Genomic DNA, 14786 nt, shown 5'->3' on the forward strand with positions numbered 1-14786 from the left:
CTAAGCAAATTTGGGATGTTGTCAACGACTCTTACCAATTTCTGCAGATGTACTATAGCTGGCATCCTATCTGAATGCATCACAGCTTGGTATGGCAATTGCTCTGTCCAAAATTATCAAAAATTGCAAAGATTTGTGAGCACAGCATAATCCATCACATACCACCAGATTCAAGAACGGTTTCTTCCCCGCTATTATCACTCATTAATGGACCTTTCATATGCCAAGGATAAATTTATGATTTCCCAATTTACATCGGCGAGGTCCTTGAATCTATTTTTTAATCTGCACTTTCTCAGTAACTCTCCACCTTTTATTCTGTTCCTTTTTCTCGTGCACTACCATATCATGCACGGTATGATTTGCCTGGCTAGCACGCAAATCTGTATCTTGGTAAACGTGACAATAATAAATCAATACTGATAATCGGTGTGGTGGAGCAGAAGAAGATATCTTGTTCTCAGTCATAAATAGAATCTTCACCAAGCAAGCTTGATATAAAACAGTGATTATATCTTACACTGGATAAAAAAATATATAATTCCCAAAGTGAATCTACTTTTCCTAATACTGATCATTTTGGTTTTGTACCCAAACATGAATGAATTTACCGAGCAGGACATAAAAACTACTTCCTCCAAACATGAAAAATTAAAAGTATTATTACAAGGTAAACTATAAATTACCTTCAGGAAAGGCACAAGATATGGCTGAGGTGATGAATTGAGCTCTCTATATAACCGGCTTGTAAAGTCTTCTGCGTCAATTTTTCCATCCTATAAAAAAAGGAAGAAAATAAAACTCGAATGGCGTTCAACATATTGAGGGTTTTTCCAATTTCAACGGACAATTTGGTGTTCCTTTGGGTAATGGCCTCTGGCCTTTTCATAAAAAAAGGACTTGTTTTTATGTAGTATTCAATAGAACCAACCGTTGGAAGGCTATACTGCACATTTGATTCCTCCAATGCCAACACAGCTTCACACCTAACTGTAGAGTATGCACTTGCACAAATAATACAAAATCTTTTGCAAAGCTTGTGCTTGAAAAATGGCTTTTGGTAGCTAAAACAATGCATATTTATTCAAATTATCAACTTCTAAGAGAAAAGACTTTGCCTTCCATCACAGTGAGGAGGGGATTCTCTGTGATGGATGTTGGTGTAAATTGAATTGTTTGTATGTCTTGTAGGAATTGTCTTTGTTTGTATGGCTGTGGAAACGGAGTTTCATTTGAGCCTCACTGTGGTTCAAATGACATGGAATAAAATATTGTATTATTGTATTGTATTGTAAATTGTATTGATTGTATCTAAGGGATTGCATTAAGAAACTCAAAATGCCTTCTCTAAATTGGGCCAATGAACATATAATAATAAAAACATGAATTGCAAGTCTGAATAATGAAGCTTTTGTGTACTGTATATGCTTATTTTTATCTGTTTAACACTTTTCTATTGTAAAAACTTGCAAGATTATTTTTTTCTGTGTACATTGCAGACAACTAGCATGCAAAAAGTGGATCTAAAGCATTTAAAGTTGTGGAAGTCTGAATTTCAGACTAATTCATGCTTTTATTATTTCAATGCCTCACTCAAATATTTAATCAAGAATTTGAAAAATCTATGGCTTGAATACGATGCATTAGTTTACCGAACATATTTCAGAGGTATATATCCTCAAATATGAAACATAAATGTTTACTCACAACATAAAAACCCATCAGTCTTAGCTTCAGTGCTATTCTTCACTAGAGCAATAATAAAAATAAATATATACCCTATGCTCTATCATTTCCCATTGACCTTTATCACCTTTAGTTTCAGGTAAATGAATCCGCCCTCCCCCTTAAGACTGTGTTCTCTGCCTCAAATTCTCACCATGATAAAATATCCTATCCCCTATTAAAAATGCTTTTTCCTATTTACAACTTGCTCACTCCAATCCAAGAAACATTTAGTTCAGTTTAAAAAAAAAAATATATAGAAATATTTGCTCACCAAAAGGTTTTGTACCAGTTCTTTGACGTTGGCAGCTGTTTCAGTTGACTGTTTACCACTTGAAGCCAATTTGATCAATGTAGACAGAAAGTTTTTGCATTTTTTCACATTTTCCATTGTTTCCTGTGGAATATTTATTCATTAAATAATGGAAAAGTACAGTGTCATGCAATTAAGAAGCATTTTCTACTAAAAAGTTATTTTACATGCACAGAGTTGGTTTTGCTATAAACAGTATCATGAAAAAGTTTAAACTCCAGTATAAAGTAATTTTTTTCATACATTATTTTGTCTATCGTTTCAAAAATCTGAAAAACTTTAATTAGTTGGGCAAACCTTTCTGATTTTCTCTTTTAAAGCAATGATCCAAGCACGTCCAGTTGGTAGCAGTCATTTAGTATCTTACTTACATTTTCTATTCTTTATCAAGTCTTAACCAAAAACAAACACGTATAGTAACATTAACATTGGAAAATACCCAAAGATTCTGCACAAAGATGTAGTCAGACAAGAATTAACAATGGGAGGAGATATACACCATTGCCATCACTAGAGAATTAATATCAAATAACAATACATGCTAAATCTCAGAGCAACCCAACGATCCCACAAAGTCATCAGGCTGTACAACATGGAAACAGGCCCTTCGGCCCATCTTGTCTATTCTGACTATTGTTGGTATTCTTGACTAGTCACATTTGGCCCATATCCCACGAAATATCTCCTCACCATGTCTAATTTTAGAATCCTCTATCCTGGGTAAAAGACTGAGTGTTCACTTTGTCCATGCCCATCATCATTTGGTATACCTTAGTAAGGTCAGCCCACAGTCTCCTATGCTGCAAAGTCCAAGCCTATCCAGCCTCACCCTACAATTCAAGCAGCATGGCCAGGGAGCATCGTGATGGATCTCTTCTGCACCCTTTCCAACTTAATGACATCCTTCCCATAGCTAGGCAACTAGATCTGCACACATTACCCCAAGAATGGCCTTGCCAATGACCTGTACTGCAGCATCATTATGTTCAAGCTTTTGTACTCAACGCCTTTCCCAATGAAGGCAAGCATACCAAAGGTCCTTTTCCACATCCAGTCCATCTGAATTGTCACTGTCAGGAAACCATGCACTTGCACTCCTGGATATCTTTGTTCTACAATGCTCTCGAGGGCTTTACCATTTACTGTGCCAATCCTGCTCTGGTTTGACATACCAAAGTTCAACACCTCACACTCATATTAAGAGTTAAATTCCACTTGCTATATCTTGGCCCACCCTCCAAACTGATGTAGATTCTGTTGTAAACTTGGATGTCCTTCTTTGAAGATGGCAACACTACTAGACAACATGGTTAGAAAGGCATACACTGTACCGGCTTTCATTAGTCAGGGTATTGAATGTAAAGGTAGGGAGGTTATGCTCAAACTTCATAAAACGTTGGTTAAACTTCATCTTAAGTATTGAACATCATTCTGGTCATCAAGGTAGAAACAGAATGTGATAGTGCTGGAGAGGGTGCAGAGATTTGCCATAACGTTGCCTGGGATGGATCAAATTAAATAAGGAGACCCGAGAAGCGAGGTCTTTTCTCCCTGAAGTGGGGGAAGGAGAGAGGAGACATGACTAGAATATATTAAATCATTAGGGGTAATATTTAGAAAAGACTGTAGGAGCGTTTCTCTGTATCAGAGACAAATAAAACTAGAGGACATATCGGTTTAGGATAAGGGGGAAACAGATTAAGATAATGGGGAAGTGATTCAGAGGGATATGAGGAGAACCTTCTTCATCTTGAGAGTGACCTGGAATATACTGATGAGAGAATGGTTGAAGCTGGGTCATTGACAGCATTTAAGAAATGTCTTGACCAACATTTGAATTGCTTGGACATAGGGGGTTATAGACGAAGTGCTGGGAAATGTGGTTAACAAGGAATGGTGCTCACCGGTCGGCGTGGATAAGTTGGTCTGAGTGGCCTGTTTCCATGCTGCATAATTCAGTCATCCTATCAAAAATGGTTGGCTTCCTTGTTCATGTTTGATCTGATGCGGTGGAGTCAATCCTGAGAATTCCTGAGGCTTTTCCCTCTTGCCGATACTGTACCACCCTATCTGTGGAACTGGCCTGCTGATGGGACATGCAGTACACAGGGATTGTAATGGAAAAATATGGAATCTCTCTTCTATACCATTTCCATTTTTAAGGCCTTCAAATTCATGTTGATAAGTTATAGGAGCATATTCTACTCCGCAGTTCAATCATGTCTGATCTATCTTTCCCTCTCAACCCCTTTCTCCTGCCTTCTCCCCATAACCTCCGACACCCTTATTAATCAAGAATCTGTCATTCTACACCTGAAAAATATCCATTGACTTGACTTGAGCCATCTGTGGCAAAGAATTCCACAGATTCACCACTCTCTGACGGAAGAAATTCTTCCTGGTCTCCTTTCTAAAGGTACGTCCTTTTATTTTGAGACTATGGCCTCTGGTCCTAGACTCTCCCACAAGTGAAAACATCCTCTCCACATCCACTCTATCCAGACCTTTCACTATTTGTTAATTTTCATTGAGGCCCCCCCGCCCCCCCCAATCCTTCAAAATTCCAGCAAGTACAGGCCCAGCGTCGTCAAACACTCAAGTTAACACAATAATTCCTGGGATAATTCTCCTAAACCTCCTCTGGACCCTCGCCAACGCCAGCACATCCTTCATCAGATATGGGGCCCAAATCCATCCTGAAGTGCAATACCTAGAGAATTGGACAAAATACTTTGGCAATGGCTGAACTTGTTTTCAATTTTCAATGATTTCAGCTGCATATTAGATTTACAATGGGCATTTCTTTTTCCACCTCTAACACGCATAGACACACACCATTTAATAGGCACATGGATTGCAGAGGGAATTAGTTTAACATGGCATCATATTTAGTGCTGACATTGTGGATCAAAGTCTATTCCTGCGCTGTAATGTTCCAAGTTCTATGTTCGCCAGCCTGCATCATATATTTGCAAAATCACCAGACTAAGTTCCAGCTACGAAACAACGCAAATGAAAAGCAATTCTCAGAAATAATCTGGTTTATATAACACTGTGGATCGTGGAAGAGAAAATAGTACAATGTTGTGTCAAAAAATAGTTGCTTATTTCAATGCAAGGATAATACGCTGGCATGTTCTTCAAGTACAAGAGAACTATGGTAAGTTATTCATTTCTGGGCATTTCTTAAATCAAATATATGGCTTGTTTGCCGAAGCCAGATGAGAACATTGAAGAAGACTTCCTTTGTCCACATGCTAGTGAATTTGTATGTTCTTAATAGCTATTACTGACGTTAGTATTAAGAAGTTTAAACATCTTGGCTGGCACATGCACTCATAGCTGTGTTCCTTATCTAACCATCTCTATTATACTAAAACTCTTCCCTTTGTTCTCAACATTCAAAATGTCTGTGTGAGCCAGGGTTGTGTTGGCTTTCTTTTAATCTCCTTAATTTGTATCTTCTTCCAAACGCTTGACCACAGCCTTCCCATTTTCACACCTGCTTCTGACATTTTCTCCCCCGAACGGATACTTATCTTCCCGTCGCATTTCAACCTATATTCTCAAGTTATTAACCTTTTAAAAACAGCCTCAAAATATTAAAGTTTTTAAAGTTCTAATTTTGAAGAAAAAAATACCGACTGACATCACAATACATTCACACGCTGTAGAGCAAATAACACATCCTCAAAGTAATGATCCAACAGGTTTATTGACATACAATAAAGTTACGCTGGGCCGAGCATTCCAACCCGCTCGGCTCAGCTGGGATCCCTCGCCCTCTCCATATCTTCCCTCCCACCCCTCCCCCACACTCTATCCCCCTCTCTCTAACCCTCTCTATCCCCCTCGCCTCCTTCTCCCACTCTACCCCCTCCCCCTCCAGCACCCCAACCCGCTCGGCCCCGCACGCTAGGCTCCGCGTACACAAGGAGGGCTCCAAGCACTGGATTTGGGACGTCATGGAGAGTTACATCGGCATCATTACTGTGACCCCTATGGCTCCAGAGGGGAGTTTGAAGGGTCTGTGGCGGTGGGGAACAAGGACATGAGTGCCAAGTTCACCCGGCTAGTGGCCTCTGTTGAGCGGTTGCTGCCCCAGCTACCCTGGCCCCAGCCCTTTGAGAAGGACCAATTCCTCAAGCCCGACTTCACCTCCCTCGACGTGCTCACCTTCGCTGGCAGCGGCATCCCAGCCGGCATCAATATCCCCAACTACAACGACATCCGTCAGACGGTGGGGTTTAAAAACGTCTCGCTCGGTAATGGGCTGGCAGAGGCCTGCCCTCTCTGTCTCTGCCCACTCTCTCTCACTACCCCCCCTCTATCTCTGTCTCTGCCCTCTCTCTGCCTCTCTCTGCCCTCTCCCCTCTCTCTGCCCTCTCTCTCTCACTGTGTTTCTGCCCTCTTTGCCTCTCTCTCTCTCTTTCATTAAATTCATAAAACTGACATTTCTTTATTTTTTCCTATGGCCCACAAAAATGTGCCAAATATATAATGTGGCCCTCCTGCTGAAAAGTTTGGAGGCCACTGCTGTATACTGAAGATAGACACAAAAAGCTGGAGTAACTCAGCGACACAGGCAGCATCTCTGGAGAGAAGGAATCGGCGAAGTTTTCGGTCGAAACCCTTCTTCAGACCCGAAATGCCACCCATTCCTTCTCTCCAGAGATGCTGCCTGTCCCGCTGAGTCTCCCTCTTTACCCCCTCCCTCGCTACCCTCTCCCTCCTACCCCTCTCCACTCTCTGCCCGCCCCTCCCTCTCTAGGCAGTGGTGAGTATTGGGACCTATGCCTTCGTGGACCAGCCCTCCCATGTGACGCTGCACACCACCCCTACCCCCCTCCCTCTACCCTCTCACCCCTCCATTTCTACCACCCTCCCTCTCCCTCTAGCCGCGCCTGCGCAGTTGGGGGTTATACGTGAGTGGATAGGGTGGGGGATGGGGTAAAAGGAGCGAATGAATATTAATATATCGGGGGGGGGTTAGTGTGTGTGTGTGTGTGGGGTGGTCAGTGTGTGTGTGTGACGCCGTAGGCCCCCCACCCCTCTCCGTGACCGTTGAGAGAATGGGACCCAACTGGTCCCACTTGGTCTAGTCACGACTAAAATCATCACAACAACTTTTCCCCAAATGGAATGCATTTCTAGTTGTCCAACTTGTACGTAACGTAATGGCGGAACAGTGGCGCACCAGTAGATTTGCTGCCTTAAAGCGTTTGCAGTGCCAGAGACCCAGGTTCAAGTTACGGGTGTTATCTGTACAGAGTTTGTACATTCTCCCTGTGACTGCGTAGGTTTTCTCAGAGATCTTCGGTTTCCTCCCACACTCCAAAGACGTACAGATAGGTAGGGTAATTGGCTTGATGTATGTGTAAATTGTCACCAGTGTATGCAGAATGGTGTTAGTGTGAGGGAAGACAAATCAGGGTTTTTTTGATTATGCAATTTGAACATCTGCCAGCAGATGGCTATACATCCTCGACTCATCAACCGTAAATCAGTTTTAGGTTACTAGTGCTGAAAGTACTTGGCTGACATACTGACCTACATTAATCCTGAAAGTAGTCTTAGCCATGCAACTCTGCCAGGAAACCATAACATTATACAAATATATAACATAATTCTTGTAAATTTGAATGTTACTATTCGATTTGTCTAGAATTAGTTACAAAAGGAACAAACCGTTTAAAAACAAACAGTAAATAACTAAAAAAGTGTGTCTGTAATTACAAAGCATGCTTTGATGTGTACTAATTGTTACAATGTTAACAATATGACAACCAAAAAGCAGACATCAAGTTCCTACAAATGGTAGTAGAATCATAAGCGGGTACACTTTGGTGATTTGGCTAACTTTTCAGTATTGCCCGAGAACCCCCAATAATTGTCTCTGCTTTTCACTGCTAATAGAGGGGGGCGGGGGGAGGGGTTGACAAATTGGGAGTATACAGTGCCCTCCGTAATGTTTGGGACAAAGAGCCCATCATTTATTTATTTGTCTCTACTCCACAATTTGAGATTTGTAATAGAAAGTGCACATTGTCAGATTTTATTAAAGAGTATTTTTATACATTTTGGTTTCACCATGAAGAAATTGCAGCTGTGTTGATACATAGTCCCCTCATTTCAGGGCACCATAATGTTTGGGACACATGGCTGCACATGTGTTTATAAATGCTTCCTTAATGCAGGTATAAGAGAGCTCCCAGTACTAGTCTTTCCTCCAGTCTTTCCATCACCTTTGGAAACTTTTATTGCTGTATTTCAACATGAGGACCAAAGTTGTGTAAATGAAAGTCAAATAAGCTATTATGAGACTGAGAAACAAGAATAAAACTGTTTAGAGACATCAGCCAAACCTTAGGCTCACCAAAATCAACTGTTTGGAGCATCATTAAGAAGAAAGAGAGCACTGGTGAGCTTACTAATCGCAAAGGGACTGGCAGTCCAAGGAAGACCTCCACAGCTGATGACAGAAGAATTCTATAATTTAAAAAAAAATCCCCGAACACCTGTCCAACAGATCAGAAACACTCTTCAGGTGTGGATTTGTCAATGACCACTGTCCGCAGAAGACTTCATGAACGGAAATACAGTGGCTACACTGCAAGATGCAAACCACTGGTTAACCACAAAAATAGGATGGCCAGGTTACATTTTGCCAAGAATTACTTGAGAGAACAACCACAGTTCTGGAAAAAGGTCTTGTGGACAGATGAGACGAAGATTAACATATCAGAGTGATGGCAAGAGCAAAGTATGGAGGAGAGAAAGAACTGCCCAAGATCCAAAGCATACCACCTCATCTGTGAAACACGGTGGTGGGGGTGTTATAGCATGGGCATGAATGGCTGCTGAAGGTACTGGCTCACTTATCTTCATTGATGATACAACTGCTGTTGGTAGTAGCATAATTAATTCTGAAGTGTATAGACACATCTATCTGCTCGTTCAAACAAATCCCTCAAAATCCATTGACCGTCGGTTCATTCTACAGCAAGACAATGATCCCAAACATACTGCTAAAGCAACAAAGGAGTTTTTCAAAGCTAAAAAGTTGTAAATTTTTGAGTGGCTAAGTCAATCGCCCAATCAGAACCCAATTAAACATGCCTTATATATGCTGAAGAGAAAACTGAGGGAAACTACCTCCAAAACATGCTAAAGATAGCTGCAATACAGGCCTGGCAGAGCATCACCAGCAATCCATGAAGTCCATGAATCGCAGACTTGAAGCAGACATTGCAGGTAAAGGATATGCAACAAAATACTAAGCATGACTACTTTCATTTACATGACATTGCTGTGTCCCAAACATTATGGTGCCCTTTAATGGGGGAGCCTATGAATAAACATTGCTATAAATTGTAATATGGTGAAACCAAAATGCATAAAAATGGCCTTGCTTAAAATCTGACAATGTTCACTTTCTTTCTATTACAAATCTCAAATTATGGAGTACAGAGGCAAATAAACAAATGATGGGTCTTTGTCCCAAACATTATGGAGGGCACTGTATATATGAATGTGCGAAGTATAGGAAATAAAGCAGATGAGCTTGAGGCTCAGTTAGAAATTGGTAAGTATGATGTTGTGGGAATTACCGAGACATGACTGCAAGAGGATCAGAGCTGGGAACTGAATATTCAGGGGTATACGTCCTATCGAAAAGACAGACAGGTGGGCAGAGTGGGTGGGGTGACTCTGTTGATAAGGAATGAAATTCAGTCCCTTGTGAGAGGTGACATAGAATCAGAAGATGGAGTCATTGTAGATATTACTGAGAAATTGTAAGGGTAAAAAGACCCTAATGGGAGTTATCTACAGACCCCCAAACAGTAGCCTGGAGATAGGGTGCAAGTTGCATCAGGAGTTAAAATTGGCATGTAACAAAGGTAATGCTACGGTGGTTATGGAAGATTTCAACATGCAGGCAGACTGGGAAAATCAGGTTGGTACTGGACCCCAAAAAAGGGAGTTTGTAGAGTGCCTCCGAGATGGATTCGTAGAGCAGCTTGTACTGGACGTTACCAAGCAGAAGGCAATTCTGGATTTACTGTTATGTAATGAACCGAATTTGATAAGGGAACTCAAGGTAAAGGAACCATTAGGAGGTTGTGACAATATGTTAAGTTTTAATCTGCAATTTTAGAGGGAGAGGGTAAAATCAGCAGTGTCAGTATTGCAGTTGAACAAAGGGGACTATGGAGGCATGAGGGAGGAGCTTGCCAAAGTTGACCGGAAAGGGACCCAGCAGGGATAACGGTGGAACAGCAAAGGCAGGTATTTCTGGGAATAATCCAAAAGATGCAGGATCATTTCATTCGGAAGAAAGATTCTAAGGGGAGTAAGAGGCGACCGTGGCTGACAAGGGAAGTCAAGGACAGTATAAAAATAAAAGAGAATACGTATAACATAGTAAAGATGAGCGGGAAGCCAGAGGATTGGGAAACTTTTAAAGAACAACAGAAGGGAACTAAAAAGGCAATCCGGGGAGAAAAGATGAAGTACGAAGGTAAGCTAGCCAAAAATATAAAGGAGGATAGTAAAATCTTCTTTAGGTATGTGAAGAGGAAAAAATTAGTTAAACCAAATGTTGGTCCCTTGAAGACAGGAACAGGTGAATTTATTATGGGGAACAAGGAAATGGCAGACGAGTTGAACAGGTACTTTGGTTCTGTCTTCACTAAGGAAGACACAAACAATCTCCCAGATATACTAGGGGACAGAGGACCTAGGGTGATGGAGGAACTGAAGGAAATTCACATTAGACAGGAAATGGTGTTGGGTAGACTGATGGGACTGAAGGCCGATAAATCCCCAGGGCCTGATGGTCTGCATCCCAAGGTACTCAAGGAGGTGGCTCTAGAAATTGTGGACGCACTGGTGATCATTTTCCAATGTTCTATAGATTCTGGATCTGTTCCTGTGGATTAGAGGATAGTTAATGTTATCCCACTTTTCAAGAAAGGAAAAGAGAAAGCAGGGGATTATTGACCAGTTAGCCTGACATCAGTGGTGGGGAATATGCTGGAGTCGATTATTAAAGATGTAATAGCGGCGCATTTGGATAGCAATAACAGGATCGGTCCAAGTCAGCGGATTTATGAAGGGGAAATCATGCTTGTCTAATTTGTGTAACAAGACCTGGGTGTCCTTGTACATCAGTCACTGAAAGTAAGCAGTTGCAGCAGGCAGTGAAAAAAGCTAATGACATGTTGGCCTTCATAACGAGAGTGTAGGAGCAAAGAGGTCCTTCTGCAGCTGTACAGGGCCCTGATGAGACCACACCTGAAGTATTGTGTGCAGTTTTGGTCTCCTAATTTGAGGAAGGACATTCTTACTATTGAGGTAGTATAGCACAGGTTCACGAGGTTAATTCCCAGGATGGCGGGACTGTCATATGATGAAAAAATGGAGCGACTGGGATTGTATTAGCTGGAATTTAGAAGGATGAGAGGGTATCATAGAAACATATAAAATTATTAAGGGATTGGGCACGCTAGATGCAGGAAACATGTTCCTGATGTTGGAGGAGTCCAGAACCAGGGGCCACAGTTTAAGAATAATGGATAGGCCATTTAGAACTGAGATGAGGAAAGTCTTTTTCACACAGAGAGCTGTGAATTTGTGGAATTCTTTGCCTCAGAAGGCAGTGGAGACCAATTCACTTGATGCATTCAAAAGATAGAGCTCTTAGTGCTAGCAGAATCAAGGGATATGGGAGGCAGGAACGGGATACTGAAAGGGGGTGGTACCGGTGGTAAGAGGGGGTGGTACAGGTGGGAAGGGAAGAATTGACCAGGGAGTTCTGGAGGGAGCGTTCTCTGCGGAAAGCAGACAGGGGAGGAGATGGGAAGATGTGGCAAGTGGTGGGATCTATGGGAAGATGTGGCAAGTGGTGGAATCACTTTCTCCTCTCCACCCCCTCTCCGGGCACTTTCCCTTGCAACCACAAGAAATGCTATACTTGTCGCTTTACACTTGTCTATTGCATCCGCTGCTCTAGCTGTCAGCTGCTCTTCATCGGTGAGACCAAACGTAGGCTTGGTGATTGTTTCGCCGAACACCTCCACTCGGTTTGCAATTAACCAACCTGATATCCCGGTGGCTCAGCACTTCAACTCCCCCTCCCATTCTGAATCCAACCTTTCTGTCCTGGGCCTCCTCCATGGCCAGAGTGAGGACCACCGTAAATTGGAGGAGCAGCTCCTCATATTTCGCTTGGGCAGTTTGCACTCCAGCTGCATGAACATTGACTTCTCTAATTTCAGGTAGTCCCTACTTTCTCCTCCTCTTCTCAGCTCTCCCTCAGCCCACTGGTTCCACCTCTTCCTTTCCTCTTCCCCCCCCGCCCCACCATCCTCACATCAGTCTGAAGGGTTTAGACCCGAAACGTTGCCTATTTCCTTCGCTCCATAGATGCTGCCTCACCCGCTGAGTTTCTCCAGCATTTTTGTCCACCTTCGATTTTCCAGCATCTGCAGTTCCTTCTGATTGTGGATGATCAGCCATGACCACATTGGATGGTGGTGCTGGCTCGAAGGGCCGAATGGTCTGCTCCTGCACCTATTGCCCATGTATCTATGCTTTCTAAAATACTAACTTCGGATCTTGTGTCTACCAGGGGGAGCGATTGGGGTCTTGGTTTCTCAGCCAAACAGCAGCATTAAGTATTTTTGATGGGACCCAGAATGATCAAAGTTGAAACTTGGATTTAAACTCGAATCAGAGGATGTAGGCAAGGTACTAAATGAGTATTTTGCATCAGTATTCACTCAGGAGAAGGACTGGAATATAGTGAGATCATCATGGAATATATTAATCTGATAGGGCAATTTGAGATCAAGAAGATGGTGGATTTGGGCCTCGAAGAACATAAGGTGGATAGGTCCCCAAGGCCTGATGGGATCTATCCCAATTTATTGAGAGAGGCAAGAGGTATGGGTGGAAATATGGCAGAGGGAGTTTAATTTGGACAAGTGAGGTGTTACACTTTGAGAGGTCAATTGTAAGGGGAAAGCAGTTAGTGAAAGGAGCCTTAACAGCACTGACATACAGAGTGCTTGGGGTCCAGTTCGTAGCTCCCTGAAAGTAGCAACACAAGTAGCATGGTAAAGAAGGCATACTGCACATTAAACTCCAGATGAGATTTCACCATGGTGATGTACGCATGCAGAAAGGTACTCTCGCTCTTGTACTCAAGTCCGCTTGTAATAAAGGCTTATATATTATCCCAGTTGCCTGCTGCAACTGAACATTTGCTTTCAATGACTGGTGGTCAAGATCTCATTGAATCTTCCATTTCTCCCACTCTAAAAGCTTGACTGTTTCTAGAACCTCACATTTACTCTTGTTAAACTGCAATTGCCAGGCATTGGCCACTTTGAAGTTATTAGATTTGGTTATATCATCCAAATATATCTTCTAAACATCTGGGTATATGCACTCATACACATGGTTCTCAACTGTCTGCCATCTGCAGAAAACAAACATTTCTTCCTACTTAGTTTCCTGACAATCAACAAATTCTCAATTCATGGCACCATATTACCCACAATCCTATGTGCTTAAATTCTGCACACTAACTTCAATTGTGGGACTTCAAAGGTCTATTTAAAGTCCAAGCATACACAAGTTTTCCCATATACATTCTGGTAGTTGCTGCCAGTAGACTTGTTTGGCATGATTTCAATTCCGTGAACCCATGCAGGCTTTGTCCAGTCCTTTTGATGCTTTTCAAGTGTTCCATCATTGTATCTTGTATTGACTATCATTTTCTCCACTGCTAGTTTTAAGGTGATTGGGCTGCAACACTCCATTTCCCTTTCCCCCATCCCACCTTTTTTTAACTGGAGAGGGTTACATTGAACTCCAGAGTCAAAGGAATTGGAAAATATGACTACCAATATATTCTTTATTTCCAAGACCACATTCTATGGCATTCTGGGATTTTTATTATTGGCCCATGGGAATTTGTTGGCCCATTAATTTGTTTGCACTTTTTAAAAATTAATATTAATTTCCTTCAATTTCTCTCTTACTCCACACCCTTGTTTCCTCGAAGATATTGGTGTCATTTGTGCCCTCAGTGATCGACAACTCGCTTGCACAACCCTTTTCACGTATTTAGAAGATTTTTTACAGTGACCTTTTATGTTTCCTTTTAGATTAGTTTAGAGATACAGCGCGGAAACAGGCCCTTCAGCCCACCAAGTCCACTCCGACCAGCGATCCCTGCACACGAATCTACACATTAGGGACAATTTACATTTATACCAAGCCAATTATCCTACAAACCTGGACATCTTTGGAGTGTGGGAGGAAACCAGAGCTTCCTGGAGAGAACCTATGCCGGTCGTGGGGAGAACTAAAAAATTCCATACAGACAGCACCCGCAGTCAGGATCAAACTCAGGTCTCTGGCGATGTACAGCAGCAACTCTACCGCTGTGCCACCGTGCCGCCCCGTGAGCTTATTCTCATTTCCACCACCCTCCTCTTGATTTTGTTTTCTTTTTTGCAGAAATATAAATTGTTTCCAATTCTCTGCTCTGATACTTTTGCTGGCAATTTTAGAAGCCTCCTTTTAGGATCTATATAATATGCCAATTGCCTTTGTAAACCATGGCCAAGTCCTCTTTCCTAATTTTGGTTTTGCCAGACAGGAATGAATGAATGAACAATTCTTGTAGTTTACAGATACATTCTTTATGGATAAATCAACTAATCATCATAATTTC

General features: G+C 42.0%; 1 protein-coding gene across 1 annotated transcript in view; it reads right to left on the reverse strand.

The window, feature by feature from the left end:
• The window catches only part of taf4 (TATA-box binding protein associated factor 4), a 105884-nt gene that overhangs the window by 25555 nt on the left and 65543 nt on the right, over positions 1-14786 (reverse strand). The window contains exons 5-6 of the mRNA XM_033041917.1: positions 2000-2122; positions 687-776 (exon numbers count right to left, since the gene is read on the reverse strand). Of these exons, the coding sequence (XP_032897808.1) occupies positions 687-776; positions 2000-2122 (213 nt within the window). The remainder of the gene's footprint in view (positions 1-686; positions 777-1999; positions 2123-14786) is intronic.

Source organism: Amblyraja radiata, chromosome 23 (genome assembly GCF_010909765.2).
Source record: "Amblyraja radiata isolate CabotCenter1 chromosome 23, sAmbRad1.1.pri, whole genome shotgun sequence".
In the NCBI taxonomy this organism is placed as follows: Eukaryota; Metazoa; Chordata; class Chondrichthyes; order Rajiformes; family Rajidae; genus Amblyraja; species Amblyraja radiata.